Consider the following 22,964-nt stretch of genomic DNA (forward strand, 5'->3'; position numbering starts at 1 on the left):
CAACAGAGCCCTGGATGTACATAAGGCTAGATTGTACGCTTAAGAGCAAAGTAGGCAGGAGAGTACATGAAAACATATACTTGGGCTCAATGGCTCTCAATGAGCATTAGAGGTCACAATGCAAAAAGCAATTCGACATGAGAAATTACACTGATGTGATAACAAAGTTAATAAGAGCAATGAGTGTATAAACAAGGAAGAAGTGATTAGGAGAGGAGATTAAGGTAATTTTATCTCTCTGTACAGTGCAAAATTGACTACTAGGAGAATTCTTCACAGCTGTAAAATATCACTGAAAAATCCCAAAGAAACTCAAAACTCATATTAGGACTGAAACAAGTAGAGCATCTTCCAGACAAAACCAGAATAAATTTTCCTTATCTTCTCAGAAAATTTTGAAATGCTCAGAAGAAAAAAATCCAAACAAAAAATCTCTCAAAAATAATCAGAAGATACAGTACATAATCTTTGATACAGTGTACTTTGATACAGTGGACAAGCCAGCATGTGGAAAAAGGTCCAATGTATTTAGATAAAAACACATCTTTCCTTACTTGATCCAAGATCAATGATTAGACACTGTTCTAAGGGGAGTGACAAGTATTTGCCTCTCCCTGTGTTGACTTTAGGTCTAGCTGCCTGACAGAAGAGCACACATAAATAAAACAGAGTTAATGGAGCAAGATATAGTCATAACTAGATGAAATGTAATGGCCTGTGATGTACACAAGGTCAAACTAGATGATCTAATTCTGGCCTTAAACTTCATAAATTGTTTCTCACAGCTGCCCTAATGATCTAGTTGCCAGTTTAGACTTGAGTTGGCTATGAGTTTTCGACACCAATTTCTGTGCAATAGCAGCATCCAGGACAATTTCAGGGCCAGAAGCACTGGAGGTGGCTAAGAAATGGTTTGTACCTGGTGTCCCATGCATGTCAGGAGTGGCACAATGTAGTGATGCGTGGCACTTGGTTTTCAGGATTTTTGTTTCTGGAGTCTTCGTGGTTTCATTGTCCTGGCTAGCTTTTCCCCAGAAAGGTGCATGTTTCAAAGAATCTGATTTTCCAAACTGATTGTGTGGGGCTGTACATGTACCTGAGCATAGCACTGCTCCAGTGCTGAGCAGGCCACAAGTCCCTGTAGAACCTCTATGGAGCAATACCTAAAACCAGTTATTTTAGGTAGATGGAGGCCTGAAAGCTGATTTTCTCATTTGAAAAGCAGTCTCATTGTTTACTACATCAGCTGGCTGCACCTTGCTGCAGGTGCTTTGTACAACGGGGAACACGCTTTTCTTCTCCATCCCATAAAGCTCTCCCATTTATTAGCATTTTTGTGCAGAGTGGTTTACTTGTTGAGGGATTCAATTTCTGTAGGCATCACAACAAAGATAGATGTCCATCAAGTCTGTTAGAAATTAGCAATATCCTTTCATTCAAATTTAATCACAAGTGAGGTTTAACTTGCATTTGTGAAGGATGAGGCATTCAGATATGGTTTTATGGTTACAAAACACATGTAATGATTTTGATACTGGAGCCAAAAGGACATCATCAGACAGGAAGAAAATTGTCTCCTTGGTAATATTTAAAATACTTTCAGAACTAAATGCCTTGAGTTGATGCGTTCCTAGCTCCTGAAGGGCATAGTAAATTCTCTAATGTATTGGAAATTATATCTAAATGTAATCAGCAAAAGCACTGGTACAGTTTATTTCCAGATGAGACCTTGAAATTCTGCCGTATTTTTCAAATATCATTGTTACACTATCATCCCGTTAATTAATTATTTAACACAATTATCCCTTCTTGCCCTCCATAAGAGTGAGCAGTTTACTTAGTTATACACAAAATCATAGACTGATACAATTTGCTGACTAGAAAAATCACTGCTGTTTTTTTGTATTTATTTGTGTAGAAACACATGCATACAGACATGTTTGGTCTTATTGCATAGTTGATAAACGATAATTGATTTACAAAAATTTTCTGGATACTTTACTCTAATGTACCATTATACTAAGAACATGCTGATTATAACAAAAAACACAGAAATTTAAATGGTACTTGTGCATCTGCTTATGTGTATATGTGATTTTCCGTGCTGGTGTAAAATGCATGGGGTATTTTTACAATTGCAAATATCTATTGCAATTAAAATTTAAAATAATTAAAATTAATAAATAGTGAAATAATTATTATTTCTTAAAATAAATTACTGAAAAATATTTAGTTATAAAATTATGCGACATACCACAGTTCCAAAATACTTATAGGTATAAAATGTAACTGCAAAAACTAGATGAAATGTAATGGCCTGTGATGGATCCTTAAACACCTTTTTGATTACTAATGTCCCATTTGATTTGAGACTTGACTTCAGGCAGTCACCTCATTGCAAATACTTCTGTGGGCTTGCTTGGGACAAATTAACACATTTTACATACAAAAATGAAAGGTCCTGGGCTTTGGCACACACTCTGAGCCATGCCAGAGTGAGACAACAGAATTCAGTCTAGTTTTGCTCTGCTTTCTTTTCTCTACACTACAAAGGCATCTGTGAAGGAAAGTAAAAGAATAATTTTTAGTGGTCCTTAAAGTTTTTTGAGGCACATCAAATATGCAGTAGCAATTGAATTTTACCCTAAAATGTCAGCAAAATTTTAATTAGAAGAAAGAGAATCTTAAATGCATCCTTTGCCATCAAAAAAGTGTAATTAAAAAAAATCTTATCAGGAAAATGCACCAAATTTCAGAAGCTGCCACTGATTTAACTAATGATGAAATCCTTTTGAAAATTATAGTCATATGCTTTGATAAACATTATAAAATCTTGGTCCATTACTAGTCCTTCTTCATTCAGTGAAGTTGAAGTACTTTGGGAAAATTTAAGGAAGGAAGAAAATCTGTTGTGAATTAAAATTCTGGAAAAATTATACATCTCCATAAAATTTGTTATTAAGCAATTTTTCTTGTGAATTTTACAAAAGCAACTGAAAATTCAATCAACTCTGTTTTATGGATTTAATTACTCTTTTAAATAGTTTATTTTCAGTAGTTTTATTAGTTTTCAAATACTGAGAAGAAATTATCATATGCTCATAATAATTTTGCTCTTTTCCTTAAATCAGTATTTTCGATTAGCAATATTTCTTTCCCTCTTTTCTGTACAGAGACATTTCTGACTGACATAAAGCAGATGAACTCAGCAGTCTGTTCCTACACCCTTAGGAGGAAATGAAAATAAAAGGCCAAAACAGAGAAAAAAATATTTCAAACTGCCGTAAAACAAAATGAAGCTCTTGGCAAGAATTTGTGTAATATATCTAGCAGTTTTAAGATTATCAACCAAACCTCAGTGCTTTTGTTAATCTACTATGAACCTTTGTCTTTCTGGTGAGATTTTCAGGTTCTGTGAACAATGCATGGAGATTGTAATGATGGCCACCTGTCCTCTTCAAGCTCATTTCACCCATCATTACAGCTTTGGCACTAATTAGAGGGAGCTAATAGATAAAATGCAATTACTACTATGGAAAGTACAAGACTTTATTGGTGTACCAAATTTTTTGGTAGGCAATTTTCACTTGCTGCAGACACAATGAACATTTTCTCTCAATTTCAGCTCTAATATAATTTCCTTCTATAGTATTTCTAATAATGTTCAAAACTATCATTCTCATAACAACTGAGAAAAATTAGCTAGCACCATGTAATTTTAAATTGCATTGGGTTTTTATTTAAAGGAAGCCTTTTGCCTCTGTTTTCCCCATTTATCTGGGCAAAGCAGCGTTTGGAACCTGTTGGTTTTTGAACCTCTCTGAAAGTCAAGTGTCTGCTAAGGAAAGCAGGAGCCTCCCATGGAATAGAAAATGTAAACCCCCTCCCACTGAATTATTAGAATTTTGAAATTAAGGGGGTCTCAGGCGAAGAGATGAGGATAGGAATAATATTTCTTTACTGGCGTTTATGATAAAGCAAACAAGCACCCACGGCTGCGGCACCGACACCAAACAGGCCCCGGGCCCAGTCCCGGCCTGCTCGGCCGCGGGCCCTTTCCCTGCGCTGCAGTTCCGGGCACGGCCGGCAGGGGCGCTGCTGCTCCCGGGGCGGGGCGGGGGCGGGGATTCCCCGCGCCTGAAGGGGGCGCTGTGGCGCGGGCTGGGCAGCGCGCGGTGATGGCGGCTCGGCCCGGCCGGGAAGGGAGGGAGGAGCGGCTTCGCCTCACGGCCCCGGGGCAGCCGATCCCGGTGCCCCAGCAGGGCTCTGAGGAGCACCAAGCCGGGACGGCAGGAGTCTCGGCAGGCAGGCAGGGAGGGAGGGAGGAGCGGCTTCGCCTCACGGCCCCGGGGCAGCCGATCCCGGTGCCCCAGCAGGGCTCTGAGGAGCACCAAGCCGGGACGGCGGGGTCTCGGCAGGCAGGGGGAGCGGGGCTGCAGAGCAGTGAAAACTCGGAGCGGTGCTGAAGAAACGGCAGGGGCAGGGCAGAGGCGGCCCCGGCTCCCAGCAGCGCAGGGAGAGGCGAGCTCAGGATCCCGGACACCCCAAGAGTCGGGGATGGGTCCCTCTATTACTGAGGGAGGCGATAATAAGGGCTCAGTTCAGTGACTGCTCTCACGAGCAGAGGCTCACCTCATGCCGAGCGAGAGAGAGAGACAGACAGACAGACAGACAGAGCAGCTGCCCCAGCCTCATCCCTTACCTGCCCAATTCCTGCGGTGTCTCTGACACTCGGAGAGAAGCTCCTAGATAAGAGAAGTGCAGCCAGATTCTGTCTTCCTCCGAGCTTGGCCACTTCTTTTGCTTTCTTAAGTACCCAGTTGTTAGTGTTTCCTAGCAACTTATGGGAAAAAAATTCTGTAAGTAAAAAGGAACAAAAGGAAAGAAACCTAACCCTCAACAGAACCCTGCACAACTTCTGGGGTGTAGCAGAAAAAGTTGTAAGCAGCTTTGTGATTACTTTGACAAAAGATGCTCCAAAAGATGTTGTACAATTTGAGTGTCGATGCGCCAGCTGGCTCCAGATGTTTGCATTGTATTGCTTTTTAAAAATGGCTGTGCAACCATGCATGACATCCCTGTCTCCCTGGTTCTACTGGTGTTACTCTGCATCTATAGATATCTGCCCTCATTTTCTGGTGATAGTTATGAAAGGTGGAACTACATGATCAGCAGACCACATGATACTATAAAAACCACAGGAATAAATATATGAGTTTAAAGGAAGCATTGGCTTAAACTAGTGTGTCAAATGCAAATGTAATGGTGAGTTGCCCTGCTTGTAGTTTGGGAGATATGTAATAATTTTTTTTTTTGTTGTTTTGGTATTGTGGGTACCGGAATTAAAAGCTTTTAATTCCAATTATTAATAATTTTGCTCTAGTCCCTTTGCTCTACAATATACAGGGTTATTAATCAGTATGAATAGCAAAAGAATCTATTTATGATTCAGTTTATAATGACAACACACTCCTGAGCTGTAAGTACTATGTCACTGTACTGAAAGAGCACAATGTTTATGTCAAACCTCCCTGGGATGGGGCTCATTACTCGACAGTGATTATTATGGCAAATATCCCAGTATCCTGCAGCATTTCTACATGATATTCTCCTTACAGAAAGAGGAGGCAATTGCTCACATGTCTGAGATGAATTATAGCTTCCCAAGATCAGCTGGGAATAAATTAGCTGTCTGCTAAATACAATTAAGGTGGCACTCAATGTTTATTTAGTGCATAAGATAAGGAAACTCCTAGTACAAATATCTCTATATTCAGAATATTATCACTGTATAAATAGCTTAACAAGATGAATGGTGGCTTTCTAAAATAGGCAACATATAAACTGGCTGCCTTATGCCTGTGTCAGATTGACTCTGTTAGTCTTATCTACAGATGCTTCTGATCCCTTGCTGGCTCGAGCACAAGTGACCTGCACAGTGTGAAACATCCTGCAGCTTCCCAGTTACTTAAGACAATCAAATGTTTCTTCACAGAAACCTGATTTTTTGTCGTTACAGGTCAGGTTTATCTCAGGTTGCTAAGGTTTTTCACCTCTTCTGCCTGAGTCATTACACATGTCCTGCTGAGATGGATTGTCACATCTGCAATATTCTGCATCTGCATCCTCCAGTTCACCTAACTCATGTACTCTACATGTAGTTTTTTTTTTTTTGTTTGTTTATTTATCTTCCCAAACTCAGAGCTTAAGACAAGTGAACAAAGAAAAAGACAAGTGGAGGACACCACAAAAGCATCAAGAATAAGCAATGCTCTTGTTCAACAGTGTTTCTGAAGACAAAAAACTCAGGCTACATAAACATGAAGGCTCCATCTTACTTTGAATGAGAGTAGTTCTTTTGCAGAAAGATTTGTGGGATTTACTATTCATTTGTCTCAATCCAATCCCTTAAATGATTTCTGATAAACAGGTGATTTTAAAATGTTTTCCTGTGGCATAAGATGCACTTGTCCTCACTCTTTCCTGCTATTTATTGATTACATTATCCCCAGAAATCAGTCTGGCATCCACTACAGACTAAAATCTTTGTTCATTTATCTATAGTATTTATTTCTGTCTGGTGCATTGAGATAACATCAAGCCCGCCAGTTAAGTAGCTATTCTCAGTGTAAGCCTCTGTTTACAACTCTCACCCAAAAAATATCTTCAGAAACACCAGAGAAGTGGCTGTTCTCTATTACTTAGGTTGTTTTTTTTTTTTTAATCCTTGCTTTTATTTTTAAGGATAATTATGAATATTTTGTTTATGCACTGTGGCTTGTGCAGCATGGTGGTAACAAACAGCAGCAAGCTTTGTTGGGGTTTTTTTTAGGGTTGTTATCTTTCTTTCTTTCTTATTTGTCTAAATAAATTATGTAATAATTTGCATGACAACTGGCTATTGGCATATATATTTCTTTCTATCCAAGGCTTAAGAAGCTTTTGGGAAAGTCAGTATTTTGTTTGTTTTTGTTTAAATAAGAACATACTCCGAACATATATGAATAAACATGTTGGAGCTTAAAAGGAGCTGCAGTTGTATTTAAAATTCCAAAAGTGAAGACAGTGTTGAGCTGTCCTGCCCATCCATGCAGAGGGAGCATTTTTTCATTTGATTACTATGGAGACAGGATTTATAAATGCATATACAACACATTAGCAACCTGTTTCTCACATATAATCTACAGGTTTGAAAGCTTTGGGACATGATCATCTTTCTGTATAAGAAGCCTGCTAGATTGTAACAGTACCACCTGAAGCAAAGACCTTCACCCTGGGAGACTTTGGGGACTACTGCAAAGCAACAAAGGGACCTGAACAGAGATTGTACAATCTGCATTTTTTTTTCCATCTGACTTTTAATAGGGGAACTATACAGTAGAGATCCATTTATATCTTCAATGTAGTTCCATAATTTTTGAGTTGCCTGAAAAAACTTGAGGACTTTAACCTGTCATTACTATAACAAACACCTAATTGAGATTTTTTTTTAAGTCACTTTGGGGATAGGACTTGAGCATCTGGGTAATTTCAAAGAAAATGGCTCGATGATAACTGAAAGTGTGTGAGCACAAATATTTCTCTTCCATCACTTTGTGTACTTTGTGCATTACGTATTGCTACAGTCCTTTTCACTAGAGATTCCAGTAAATCCTAAGCAAATTTTATATGAGACAAAAAGTAACAAATAGAAAAACAGTTATACCAAAACCATTAAAAATTTCAAAGAATACTCAATAGTTAAAGAAGGAAGAACATGAGCTATTTAAATCCCTTTAATCTCCATTTTAATGAGACTTTTATTTAAGACTGAGTTTGTATGAAATACCTGGAATTTCATTGTCAGATCTTTTTTGTTCATCAACAAAACTATGTATTCTTAAAAAAACAATGACTAGTTTCCCTTCAGAAGCAATATTTTGTAGATACTAATGTTAAAAAGCATTGTTAGCATTGCAATTAATATGTCACAATACATGAGAAAGTCTTATTGTCAGCAATTGTACTGCTGAAAATCAAGTGTAACTAGGTGAGTGGTTGTACCCTGACTGATCAAAGGTATGCCAGCTCCAGGACCCATTTGTAGCAGGTGTCTGGAGAAGGACAAGGACAGGAGGAGCACACAATAAACTGTCTTTTTCCACCCTCCTGTGGGATGTAAACCAGTTGTTAGGGTACCTCCCCAGTCTAATGATGTCTTACTTTTAAAATTTTTTCAGCAGTTTTTTTTCCAATATAATGTCCAGCAATTCTTCAATCCATTTTCATTCCTACTGCCCACAAGAAGCTTTGGTAATGTTTCACAGCTAAACTGAAGAGGGTTATCTTATTTTGTTGCTTCCTGTTTCCTGTTGCTCTCAGCACCTGCATCCTGAAAAATGTAATCATGCAATATTCACCTTCATCATACCACTTGGGATTTGTCAGTTTTTCATTTTCTCCTCCTGAGGTCTGAAAACTTAGGACTGTATTTAGGGTGCTACTGAGGCATTTCTTTCATGATAGCTGCTGCAATAACCAGGGCTTTTTTGGCCTTTCTTTGAAATGAGTCCTGTTCTGCAGTACTGCTTGGGATAAATGCAACATTTAAGGAGTAAGGATTTGCTGAGGGACTCAATGATATTTTGTTTCTTCTCTATTCCTGCCTCTGTTAGTGCTGGCAAAGCTGATGAGCTTGATGAGCAACTCAGCAGTATAGTAGCCATTATCTCAGACGTAGGAAAAGACATACATTTGTGTCTAGAGTGTCTGAGGTTTCTTTCTGGTGGAAACCTTATATCTCTTGGGAGATTTTGGCAAGCCTCGGGTATGTGAATGCTCTCTATGCACAGCAGTCCGATTAAGAGCCATCTGAAAGCCACAGCAGGATTTCCACTGACTTAAAGGAAGGCTTAAGGAACTGTCTGACAGTGAGGGAGCACCACTGGATAGTGCACTTCTCTTGAAGACTAAGCACACACTATCAATTTTCATGTTATGAAATTTAATAAAGGCAGCATGAATTCTTTTGTCTCCACTTCTTCTCTGCATGCAGGTGAAATACTTCTGTTTTGTTGAACCTTGTATTGTTTGTTCCCAGAGTATGACTGTATTTTGCTATACTTCCTATAGCCGTAATTTTTTTTGCTTTATTGTACAACTGCATAGAAACGACCTAGTTCTTCACTGAAATAATGCATTTTTAACAACAGCAAGTAAAAGACAGTATTAAACTGCATCACTGATAACTTTTTTTTTTACATTCTGTGTTATTTAGGGTTTTTTTAGAATTTTTAAAATTGAAATAGAACTCCAGTGGTAACTGTATGAACAGTTGTGATAAAGGGATGAATAAGCATGTGAGAAGGCAATCTTTTCCTGAGCATACTGCTGTGACAGGCATCAGTGAAGCGGCAAGGGGCAGAGGTCCTTGTGGTAGTGGCTCACTGAGCTCATTCAGTGGCACCACAAGCAACAGTAAATACTAATCACTGTGCAGATAACAAGTAGAATTGGGTTTGGAAGAACTGCCAGGTAAATTATCCTGTCTTCAGGGTGTCATTTATATGGGTGTGTTAGCGCATCACAACAATTATTTAACTGAGGAAGGAGGAAATGAATGGAAAATTTGTTCAACAGCACCCATGCTCATTCAATCAAATCATTCAGACTGGCATTGGAGCACCTGAACATAATTAATCTCTTGCAAGTCTCACCAATTGCATCAAAGAAATTTTTACCACTTATTTCTGGAGAGAGGTGAAAGATATTCATTATAGATATTCATTACAGATCTTCCTTCCCCTGCTCATAGTGAAATAGAGCAGTGAACCACTGAACCAGAAAATCAGTTTATCACAATCTGTACAAGTGTCAAAGCATGATACACAGTATTCTTTAAAATGAAAAAAAAACCCAACATAATGTTCAACTAAACAAAACAATAGAACAGCTTGGTCTGCACACTTCTATATTGAAAGTCCCACTGTGTCAGAGACAACTGAATGAGATGCAAGGGCTTACCAGTGCAGAGCAACAGGCTGGAAAAATCTGCACTGTGTCATGTACTCCAGTCTGAGGCAGAACAGTTGTTCGTTTGTTTGACCTGGGAAATATACAAAAATGTACATTTGCTTTGAGGTGTTCCTGGTGGCCTGGCTCAACTGTGACCTGCCCAATCCAAACTCAGAAGATCCTTGCCTTGGTGTGAAACACACAATATCTTGTCTTCAGTCTCACAACTAAGTAAATATCACTGGTTTTCTAGTTGTCTTTTGATGCCTCCCATCTCAGGGAAGGGAACCTGGCTGAACTCCCTCTGCCTGGTTTATGGCTGTGTATCCTCTCTTTCTGAGGTCTGGCAGCAACTGGGTATACCAATAATGATCTGCTACAAAATAAAACACAGCCTTCTTACAACATACAAAAAGTCTGCACTTTTCTGAGAGTTATAGGCTTGATCCAGCACCCAACATGGGTGTGTCAGCCTCTTTGAGAATGGCTACCTCATCAGTGGCTCTATGTTAGCAACTGGAGCTCTACCTTTTTAATCCCTTGTCAGTTGTGTTCCTTCCCAAGCCCAGAGCATTTCTCATTTGAATAATCACTTTCCAATAGTTGAATGAATAAGAGTTAGTTGCAGCCCTCTGCACAAATTATCACCCAATGAATGCAGAATAATGCATTATAAGTAGTACTCTATTGTATTTATTGTACAGATACTGATGTGTGTTGAATTTGGCCTATTTAAGAGACACTTCCATGGTAAATCATCTCTCTTGACAAAGTCTTTATGTCAGAGAAGAAGTGGAAGATGCAGAAACTTAACTTTGGGTAACCAGTAAGAGGGAGGTGGCCAGCATTAACCTCACCTAAGCACCACTAGAAAACAAGCTGATGTGTATGTCTTGCTCACCAGGGAATTGCCAGATGCAGGGTGAAAATGGAGGCCAGGTGGCAGTTGACAGTCTTTTTAGAGTAAAACAATAAATCTGTGCTGCATTATTTTCCAAGATGCTGGCTGCCCACATAGATTTAATCACTGGTATGTTTTGAAAAGAAGATAACAGAATGGAAGGGTTACCTCAATGTGGCAGTGTTACTTAATGCTGTCAATGATAGAGCAGGTAACCATACAGCCAGAAGGATCAATATAATAGCAAGTGCACTTTTCTGCCTTTCACTAGGACTGCTGTTTTCAGTTTATATGCAACAGCTTTGCTAGCATTTCAAAGTACTGATAGAGACTGTCAATTTCAGGGATTTTCAGGCTGGCTCTGGCTCAATTTCTTAGTCTGGCATGAGATTATCTAATCCCCTCCCAAATCTTTTAACATTCAACCTGTTCCACTGAGATTCCTGGATTTTGACCTCTGGAAGGCAAAACAGCAGCAGGGTTTGATGCCTGGGCAGGGTCTCAAAAGACATTCCCATTGCTCACATCACAGCCCCCACTCTCCTGGTTTGGATTCTACAGTCCTCAACAACTCCAGTTCTGCAGTTGTATGCTGCTAATTGTGTGGAGGCTAGGCTAGTTTGTTGGTGCCACTGACTTGAGATCAAGAATGTTCATGTCCATTGGCTGTATTTCTGTCCTACTAAGGAAAATGTTAACTTTGTAAAAAGAGCTGGCAGCCAAATTTGCCTTACGTGCCATTCTGACTTGGGAAAGCCATTTTTGGACCCTGCCCCGAGTCATAATCACATAGGTGTTTAACAGCAAATCTATTCTAAAAGTAACTACTAAGCAATTTGTATGATGGTGCAATAGAATTTTGCATAGTTTGGGAAAGGTGCATAGTTTGGGAAAGCTGATATCTCTTTCATATTGCAAACATTACTGATCCCTTCATAATTTTCTAGTATGAAAATCTGTGAGGTTGTACAACACAAGATGAGCCAAAAGCACACTGTAACAGCTTGTGGATCACCTAGCTCTTGCCAGAGTGATTAGACTCCCACTGGCAAACAACCCAACAACAATTACTGCCAATAGGTATTATTTTAACCAAGCGAAGTGCATATTTATTCCGTGGCCTCTGCAGAATTGAAGACACCATGTTTAGTCTCCATCTGCTTTCTCTTATCCAGGACTCTTTAGATTTTGGGTTGCTAAAATCCCTTGGTGCTAGTGACATTTGCACACATAATTTCCCGAATCACAAAGCAGTAAAAAAGAAAATTCAAAGCAGAAAGAGATGATCTGAGCTTATAATGGATCATTTGCAGAGACTTATATGTGTAACTGCTTTGAGGACCTGGAAGACAAATTCTGTGCCAGACTCCCTGCACTTTGGTTTGAAGTGGGAGAGGGGAGCAGGGGGTATGAGATCCACATGTTCATTTTACTTTGTCTCCTAATGCTTACTGTTCCTGGCTGTGATGTTTCTTGAAATGTTAATTGTAGGTGATGGGCATGTCAGTGGTGCTCTTAATAGACTAATTCAACACAGCTTAAAAAAAAAAAACCTTAATGAATAAAGAGACACTGTTAGAAATAGTGATCAGCTGCAGCAAAAGCATGGCTTGCATGAGGAGTGCAGGACTGCTCCTCTGCCCATTTGGCACCACACTGTCAGTATATTTCTCCTTATGCTGATGTCTGGCTGTCAAAACCAACCTCAGCAAGAGCTATGAGAACGCACCTGGCTGAGCAGGCATCTCCTCCCGCAGTGGTGAGGCACACAGGTGCAAATACTGCTACTGCCATCCAGCTGGTCACCAGGATGAGAAATTGAGTCAAACATGAGGTGTCTCCAAAGAATGATTCATCTCTAAGACAAACCATAGATTTAATAGATGCAATAAAACCAGGACAGGTATTACATTATGCTACTGAAGGATTTATCGGTTGCCATGCCAGGTTGAAGTTAGACAATGTCTTGCAGAGACAAGATGTCCCTTTCTGGTTCATCTGGGAGTCATCCACTTCGCTGCTAGCTGACCTCAAGCAGCTGCACAGAACATCCAAAAAAATGGCAAAGACTTAGATACAGGGACAAAGGCAGTCATCAGCTCACTGCACTGCAAACAACATCAAATTGCCTGAGTGGCAATGAGTGGCACCTCCCAGCCAGCATGTTCCCCCAATACTGAGGGTGTGCTCCTGAGGTCATGCACCCCTTATCACAAGCACTAGTCTGTGCATGCCAAGACAGGCAGTGCTGCAGCTCTCTCATTGGTGACTGGGTGCTTTGAATTCATGGCAGCACAGGAATATGCGAATGTGGGCAGCTTGTGCCGTTTTTGATGAACAGAATGACAGGAGCCTGCCATCACAGTGATTAACATATTTTCCCACTCACCGTAGACCAAGACCATGGCACATGCTGGAGATAGATCACCTCTTCAAGCATACCATGGGATTGTCCCAGTTCACCACAGAACAAAAGGAGGCCTATTATAAGCAGTTCACCCAGCATTTGCCAGTGAAAAGGAGTTATGTTCGTCACTTCTATCAGGATGTGAACATGAATGAGCCAATCAGTTCGGACAATTGAGGACAGGGACATCTTGTTTGCCAGGACTGTGCCCAACAGTCACATGAGGCTGAGGGCCAAGGCAAATGCTCTCCTCTGAGGGGGCAGCTGGTCTGTCCCTGGCATAGTGTGGGGCATGATGAGGGAGGGAAACATCTGCATTGGGCCATAAGACACAAGCGTGCTGAGAAGAGATGTTCCCATGTTGCTTCTCAGTGGATACCCCAGGCCTTTCAGCCCTACTTGGGGCCCAAAGACAACAAGTTCAGCTTCCATCAGCTTTGTAGGCTGTGCTGGCTCCCATTTCCATGTTTTTTCTCCTCTCTCTTACATGGACAAAGCATACTGTTCACCTGCTCTCACACATATTGAGAGCATCTGCTGTCTCTGCAGGGCTCAGAAATTAGAGGACACTTACATGTGCAAAAACCAATTGGCAAAGAGCTGTCTGCTTCAAGGGTGAAGTTGATCACCTCTGCCAGATTGGGAGGTTCTGACCTGCCAAATCAAGCTGGGGAAGAAAAGAGCTTCAATTTAAATATTACGCAGGTCCAGGGCTAGTGGAACTGGGTAGAAGGGCAACAGAAAAGTGGCCAGGAGAGGAAATTTTTTTCCCCCTTTGATCAGCTATCATTGACCATTTGTAAATTGCTTTCAGATTGTGAAGCAGAAGGTGATGAATGCCTTGTTATTACTTGTGCAGCCTCAGCTTTCCAAAGAAGGAGCTGGGTTACCCTGAACAGGAGACTACCCTGGGAGTTACAGGTATAAATTAATACTCGCACTCCTGCTAATCATCAATAAATTACTCAGCCATTGAGTAATAATTACTTAACCATTCCCAACAGTTCCTAACTGGGCTAACTGGAGAACTCAGATTAATGAACCAGCAGTCAGCCCATGTTGCAACACACTGAATAGCAGTATATCACTTTTTACGTATTTAAATTAACTGTTTCAGAAAAGAAATGCAAAGACAAAAATCAGGATAATAGTGATGGACCTGGACTTTCCATGACATTAGCAGTCATGTATCATAACAAAGAACTGCTAGGCCAAGAAACGTCTTCTTCTATGTTGGAAGTGCTCAAAATATGTGTAAACAATTTTCCAAGTATCAGTTTTGTCTTTAAGGTCAGACAGGAGGACAGCAAAGCTACATGTCTAATTTTTACAGCATATTTTATACTCTTACTCCCTGATTTTTCTTATTAATTTCTTCTTCCCTTGCATTCTATTTAATACAGATCGCAGCCGTAAAGAGCACATGCTCTTTAGTTCAAATTGTTATTCCTTGTTAAAATGCATTTATTTGCATGATGTGATTATCAGTTAAAAAAAGTAAAACATTTGTTTTACTCTCCACTGTTTTTCTTATGGTCTTTTTAACTGGTATTCTTTACTCAATCACTGATAAAAATGGACCCAAGCCCTAAAATCTTCCAACTCTCAAAAGCCATGAGTTGCTGAAGAAACTCTGTGTCTCTTGTGCATGTCAATCTATGCTCTAGAGGTTGAAGTATGGGGCTCTTAGCATAAAAATTAATTGGGTAGTTCTTCAGGTGTTTACTGCAAGTATTTTTCTTTCTTGCATGAAATTTTTCCTGCCAGAACCAATGGTTTATGACAAATATTAATAAGCTGCTTTGGTAAGCAAACCTGGGAGCTGGTTAAGTAGACTCTGCCTACCCTGTTCTGAGTAGATCCACGATTTTTTTTTCTTTTTGTCCTTTATAAGGCCATGGTTTGTTTTGTTTTTTAAACATGAGCTTTCTCACCATTTAAAAAGGAAATTATTATAGCCATTAAAAATACCAATGGGAACAATCAAGAAACACTGTGAATCACCTTTGAAGCAATACAGTGATCAAGATGCTGTTCAAGTTATATGAATCATTTGACACAAAGACTTCTTCACTATGAAATCAGGTGTGGAAATTTGTTGAGACTTAGCAGTAGCAGGTCCAGGACTTACATTGCATATTCCTTGCTGACCTGTTCAGTGTTTCACAACTCTCTGTGGATTTTATGCAGGAAGTAGGCACTGATAAACTGAGAGATCTTCTGATGCTGTGATGGAAGGATATTGCTGAGCTGTGCATGAGTGATCCTAAACAGACTATCAAGTCTGACATGTTTTGGGAGCTTCAGGAGCTCATTAGTCTTTAGCAAGCCTGTTGTGCAACCTGAACTAACACCTTTACCCTTACAGTGGCAGTGAACAAAAGGCAACAAAAATGGCACCAGTCACTGCTTTTAAACTGAACCTCTGCTCTGTTACACACTGCATGCTGCAGGGCCGTACGTACCTAGGTGAGAAAAGTAGAAGATACAAAACTCTTCTCCTTTGAGTGACCAAGTGATGAGCAAGTGCTTCAACACTTCTTGCCTGCCCAAGGGCCCATCTGGGATTGAGCTAAAAAGAGCAATGGGACTCTGTGGGTACAGGATGGTTGCCGGGGAGCAGAAACTTAAAGTGGAGTCTTGTGTAGGCTGGGCTGCACAGGAGAGCTACTTGCTGTAATGCTGCAAAAATTCTGAGTGTACTGCTGAGGCACTCCATGGGCCCTGCTGGCTCATCTGTGTCTTAGGTGCAAAACCACCATGAGGAGTGGTAATGTCCTGTCCCTGCTGCAGCTACATCCCCCTAGCCTTAAAAATCCCTGGAGTAAGGGAATGGGGGTGGAGTGTGTGCAGGCTATTGCACCCATGCTGATGTGACTGCAGGATGATGCTATATGCTGGGGGTTTCTGGAGTTCTCATTGCTCCCAAACAGACTTCATCACAACCTGTTGCCTGCAGAGAGGTGTTTATTTTTGGGATAGCAAAAACCCAACAAATCCAGAAGGCATCAAGATTTTACCATGAAAGCAGGTAAGGCATTTCTAAGCCGCTACATGAACGGTCAACAAAAATTTTTAGTGTGTTTTAATGATATTTTCAGTTTTGGACAGATTTCATCCTGAGGCTTCTTCTCAGTAGATTATTTTCCTTTGACCTTTTGAATGCTTATAGCCAGCTCACCTATCTTGAAGAGGTCTCTTGGCAGAAGGAAGCACATATATTCACAAAGTGGGTCTTGTATTGTTTTACTCTGGCCTTGAAGGGCTTGATTGAGATCACGCCAGATTATGGAGGGATCACTAATAAAGTTGCTAAACCTTCCTTTGATTGTCCATATTCTGAATTTTAATCAAGTACTTGGATTTAATGATGTATTTGCTCACAATCTATTCATAGTAGACTAACATGAGTTAAAAAGAAAAAAACTACATTTTTAACAGGGCTGCAGTTTGAAGGACAGTTTTAGGAAAGTGCCAGAAAATACCTGAAGGCCTGCTTCTGCTAGAAGATAAGCAGGTGTTTGCTGCCAGCTGCTCAAATGAACAAGAATTCAAATAGGACCTTCCTTTGGATACTGAAGACCAAAAAAATGTGTCTGCCATTAGGATGGCCATTCTTTAGTCCTATTAATTTTGGTCAACTCTTCCATGAACTACGAGTTCAGCAAGCTGCTTTTGCTTTGCAGTTTTAGAGTGCAAACTTGCCATGCTTCTAAGCATACCAAACGTTTCCTTCATTTCATCCTAAAAAGAATAGAGGTAAATAAAGGCATTCAAACAACAGAAAACAACACACAACACCACATAAAATTTTTAGTGTTTTAAAGTAATAATTTTATCTTTCTTTTGGATGACATTGTTTATTGTAAGACATCATTTTTATTAAATACACTGTAGTACAAGAGACTTTCCATGTCATGTTGAGAGAAGCTGGTCACATGATTCACGAACAAAACTTTTAACACTGATACCTAGGCATCACTTTGAAATCAGCCAAGATGCAATGAAAGTTTTAAAGCAATGACTACTTGTAACAAACTGCAAAACAAGAACCACTAAATATTTCCACAGAGACATCACATTAAATAAATTTTTTAAAAAAAGGAAAAAAAAGAAAGGAGAAAGATAGCTCTACACACCAGGTCACAATTTGGTGACAATATAGAGATTTATATTTGTATGTAGATATCTTCCTCTTTACCTAAAGTGACAAACGGAGTGATATCTAGAATATATACACATAAATTATAGGTGAGAGAAGGGCTGGGACAAATATTTCATAATTAATTGATTCTCTCTCTATTGGTGATTCAATTAAACATAAATGTTAAATTAAATTATTTGTATATAAAACATTCTTAGGTGCTTTTCTACAAGTTACAGAAAGATACACATAAGCTGCAAGAATTAGGCCTCTGGATAGATTTGATTGGTTCTGTTTTCTCACATATTTCAATCAATGGCCTCACTTACTAGCAGCTTCCATAATCTTTGCTCAAATATTCAGTGATTATAAAACATCAGCCAGTCATCACTCAGAACCTTCTACAAGCAAACAAAAAATCCCCACAGATCTTGTGCAGAATGCATAGACGGAAAAATAACACACCCATCATTTCCCATTTCTTCTCCTGAGACATATGTTTAAAAGATGGCAAAATAGTCACTTGGTTGCTGTTGTGAATTTCACAGTGTTTTCCCTGCAACATTTAGACTTTTTTTTTTGCTTCATATTTGTGATGAACAACACTTCCCCCCACCCTGCCCAAACAAAGGTGTTTTAACTAAGGCTCTAAAGGACCTTTTATTCAAAGAAGCAGTGGTTTATTCCAGCCCTCACAAAAAGAAGATACAACTTCCTGTGCTATCAAAACCTTCATCTCTCTTTAGCAATCCCAACCCAACTTCCTCTCCAGTCCCTCCCTTCTCCCCTCCCCCACATTTTATAGCAGTATTGGAAATTCAGTTACAGGCCACAACAACCCAAATGCGGACTAGTTCTAGCACATATACATTATACCTTAGTCATTTGGGTTATTTAATTTCTTTTCAAAGTGTTTTGTACAAGTCTACATTGACCACAATCTCGTATAAAGGTGAGGAGGGTACAGACAGAAAGAAAAAGAGAGGGAAAGAAAGAAATAAAAGAGAAGGAAAGAAGGAGGAAAGACAAGAAAAGAGAAAGAAGGAAAGAAAATGATAAAAAATAGCAAGGAAAAAAAAAAAAAACCAAGATCAAAAATAAGCAGTTACTTATTAACCTGTAGACAATATATAGATATTTTGCTTTACAGGTCAAAATGAATTCAGTCCTTTAGAAAGTGTACACTCCATCAGGCATCATGGGATGCTGTTGCTTTGCAAGTGTCTTTCTCCACGGTCAGTTCTGAGTTTTGCAGATCTATTGAGAGTGAAGGACAGAGTGCGAAGAATGCTACTATTATTCCTCCTGAATATCAGTGTTCTTGTTCTCCAAGTCATGTTGCAGTGTGAATAGTCCAGCTCGTTCTTGGAATTATTGAGTTACTGCAGGCAAGTACAAAATGCTAATGGAGCTGCACTATTGTGCTAGAACAATAAAACAACAGGAGCACAAACCCAGAAAAGACAGTAAAACAAACTCTGTTTTCTGAGCTTGGAATCTTATCTGTTAATTTCATTGTGAAAATCAACAAGTGAGATGGGAATGGAAGAAATGCTTTTCTGCAATCATCTGGGGAAGAAAAGTGCTCGTTGTTAAATCTCTGGCATTCTAGCACTGCCTCTGCTGCACACCAGTTAGAAAGTTGAATCTTACAAATATAGAAAAAGAAATATCAAAAGAAAAAAAATTTGGTTACTCAGCAGACGTTATCAATTTATTAATAGCACTCTAATCATAATTTGTAATAACAGAGGTGTATGTAAATTTATACATATACACACAGCCCATACATAATGTGCATGCATGTCTGCACATATATAAGTAAAATACAACAGACATAGGCATACATTATATGCTATGTGTGTGTATATATATATATATATGCCATATGCAAACACACATATTATATATATATATATATGGTCAGTTCATAGCACAGAAAGTCCTATGTCCAGAAAGACTTTTTAAATGAGCCTGATTGTCATAATTACTTAGTGTACACAATTTACCTGACAGTGCAAGCATGATGAATATGCACACATACTCACCCTTCATTGTGATTTGAACATATTTCTTCCTCTTCTCTGCTCACTCTGCTACACTTACCCATCATTTAATGAACAAACGCAAACTATGTATAGCTACAGTTTACAGCTTTTCTACTGTGATTATACATTTTATGCACTACCAAGAACATTAATGTTATAGGTCAAGGTTATAGGTGGTGGCTCTGTAGAACATTTGGTCCTTTAGAAATTTAACAAACTGCTATGTTATTGCACAATGCATTTTAATACTATTTATTCTCTGAAATGACTCTAAAAGTCTCACTAGTAAACCAAAAAGAAGACGCCACTAAGTACATTTTCATGGTCTTGTGGTTTTTTGGTATACATTCTTTCAGTGCTTGTAAAACACACCTGCTTGCTTTTGGGCTGGAGACTCTTTTACAGTAAAAGCATCATCTTAGATGCCTTTTTCTCAGAAGAAACTAAGACAGAATATGCAGGTAGAAACTTAGCAGCCCCCTCCACCAACTGCACCCTCTTCCCACTGCACAGTAAGAGGACTCTGATATCTTTCTTTTCCACCACTGTTATTTTGAAGATCAATTTCAAATTACTTTAAAATATAACATTCATATTCTCAAGAGAATGGGTTTCACTGGATGCTCAGTCTTTTTCTAGTTTTCTGTGAGAACTTCCAAGACAGTCTAGATAAAATCTTAAGGCCCATTTTGTAGGAATCTTCCTCTGGCTTTTTATGTGTTTCCAGTTCAGTAGCAGTTAAGAAATAACATCTAGTTTATTAAAGAAATACTGAGTATGGCTTTATAGTTACACTGTCATGTTTATTTGTAATGCTGCCTTTTCAATGACATTGAGAAGGGTAAAACTTCATCAGTGTCCAGTGAACTGTTTTATTCTGAAAATCTTCAGAATTTTTAAAAGCTAGCTCTAAAAGCTTCTGAAGGAAAAACTTAAAGTGCCTCAATAAATAATACATGCGAGCAAATTATATATTAAATGTGCTATGGGAACACTTACAAAAATAAAATGCTTAATTTATTAAATAAAATATCCCCAACACGAAGATGGACTATTTTGATCTGGCTCATATCAATAACAAATAATAAAAAGAGAAAATGGAAAGAAAGATCACTTTTTTGCAATAACGCCCCCTCACAGAGGGAGGCAGAAGTCTTGAGGAATAGGTAAGGTAGGTTTCATTTGTAAGAATTCATATTAAAAATAATCCTAGCTCTAAATTTCAAATTGTCAACTTCTAGTTTGAAAAACAACATGTATGCTCATGCAGCGATCATCAACACAGTGGCCATGCAAATGTTGTACACATACAATGCCAATCCAACCAAAAATAAATTATTTAATAAAGTGTTTATGTTGGTTATGACAGCAATAGTATCAATACAAAAATGACGCTGAGGTCAGAATCTTTGCACTCTGAATAGCAAGCCATAACCACAGAGTAAATTTTTTTTTTTCTAGAGATCTTTATCCCCTGCTATGTCTCAAACATAACCAGTGATCTCCGTGCTTTAGATTATTCATGTTATATCAGCCTATAATATCTATAACATTGTAAAGGCATTTTAACATGGCTAATGTCCTCCATTAGCCCCTTCTAATGAAATATAGGTTATATCATTATGAGTTTGCTATGTCTACTAGGGTGTACTACGAGATGAGTGATTGTTTCTGCACAAAGGGCATTAATCGACAAAGACCATGCACAGTTTTGCTTGCACGGTTAAAAAAAGAAAAAGAAAGGATCGAGGAAGGAAGGAATATGCTGCTGGACAAGCACAGCATAAGATACACCTGCCTCAGCATTTGTAGTTTTTCCTATCAAAATTTTTAGTTCCAACATGTAATCTTGAAATTAATATTGTATGTAACTAAATCTAGCTTCAGCCTTTACTAAAAAAGACTAGCTGGAGAACATTTTTACACCAGTGGCATGACAATATCCTACCAGAAGACAAAAAAAGGGCATGTGTTTACTTTATCATGTTGTAACACAATTGCGTGCGGTGCAGGCAGCATCTTATTTTGTTTCACTTGATTCTGGCAATGAATGGTGCTGGCAAAGCACCTCCTTAAACAATTCCTTAAGTCCTCAGAAAGGCTCTTCAGGGAAATGGCTAGACCCCTTCTTGTCTTCCATCAAATAACTTCAGTGTTTTCATGTAGGATTGGATGCCACCTGATTTCCCAAGGTCCTCCAGATAGTGTGTCACACAAGAGTGTCTTCTTTCTATCTGGCTTTGTCTCTGCAAAGAACATTCTTCATGTACAGAACACCAGTCTTCTTTTTCCACCCACAGGCTGAAGCAAAAAAAAATGAGGTGAATCCATAGAAACTCCCAGTAGCTATACAGCAGAAATCACAAAGTTTTAGTCAAATATATTTTTCCCTTTTTTTCATCCACATCAAAGGCATGAATACAACAAGGCATTGTTAGTTGTGGTGGGCAAACTGAAGAGTCTGCTGATATAACAGATTGGATTTTTAAGGCCTTTGTCTATGCAGAGTTACAATAATGCAGAAGCCAAATTGATTAGAAAGACAGGAGAGAAGGAAAAAAAAAGATAGAAACTGAGAGAAAGAGAGAAGATACATCTTGGTAATGTCTAAAAAGTCAATACTGTGTCTACAGATGGAGAAGCACACATTGCTTGCCCTTTGAAAGCTTCTCCGTAACTTTGTCATTAATACTGTCAAAGTTAAGAACACATTTTAATGTAGTTCAGCGGCAGTTGAACACATTCATTCCCGCAGCCCAGAAGAAGAAATGCTAGGAGACTTTAGCCTAAAATATCCAAGTAGACTGGAGATGCCTTGGCCAAGTTCTGAAGGAGGGAGTGGATTTCTTTGATGTTAAGCCTCATGTGAGGCTCCCGTTGCCAACAGCCCAGCATCAAGTCATACACTTCCTTTGGGCATGTGCGAGGTCGCTGCAGGACTCGGCCCTGAGTGATGCACTCAATCACCTATGAGAAATCACAAGGAAAGGATCAGCTGTGCCAGCTACGTAGAGTTCACCCATGGAAGAGTTAACTTTAACCACAGCAGCCTCACTGGTGGCTGCCATGCAGCCATCTCTGAAAAGGACTGCTTTTCTAGGCAGATGTATGAACAGCAGTATACAATCTGGAAAATTCACTGTAATGTAAGTGGTCAAAGAGCAATCACTTCACTCATGTTAAGTTTACCACATTGACCACTCCACACATAAGGAAATTGGAGCTGGGAATTAATCACGTAGCTTCTCTCTCTACCCAGCTACCACCTCAGAGGGAGGGTAAATTTTCAACCTGCTCATAGAGCATCAATGCCTCTCCTTCTCTCTACCTTCTGCAAACATCTGAGTATCACTGTGGCTAATCTCTGGAAGGGGGATACTTGTGACTGTCTAGAAATCAAGAGATATCTTGATTACTTCAATCTAATCTGTCCATGGTTCAGGACAACCATTCTGAAACAATACCGTGTAT

At 39.2% G+C, this 22,964-nt stretch overlaps 1 protein-coding gene across 3 annotated transcripts in view; it reads right to left on the minus strand.

Moving 5' to 3' along the window:
- Window positions 1-17,111: 17,111 nt before the first annotated feature.
- NTRK2 (neurotrophic receptor tyrosine kinase 2) overlaps window positions 17,112-22,964 on the minus strand; it is a 197,847-nt gene continuing 191,994 nt past the window's right edge. For all 3 annotated transcript variants that reach the window (XM_059493179.1, XM_059493183.1, XM_059493181.1), the window contains one exon: window positions 17,112-22,460. In XM_059493179.1, coding sequence (XP_059349162.1) covers window positions 22,275-22,460 — 186 coding nt within the window. In that variant the 3' untranslated portion in view covers window positions 17,112-22,274. The remainder of the gene's footprint in view (window positions 22,461-22,964) is intronic.

The sequence above is a fragment of the Ammospiza nelsoni genome, chromosome Z (assembly GCF_027579445.1).
Source record: "Ammospiza nelsoni isolate bAmmNel1 chromosome Z, bAmmNel1.pri, whole genome shotgun sequence".
In the NCBI taxonomy this organism is placed as follows: domain Eukaryota; kingdom Metazoa; phylum Chordata; class Aves; order Passeriformes; family Passerellidae; genus Ammospiza; species Ammospiza nelsoni.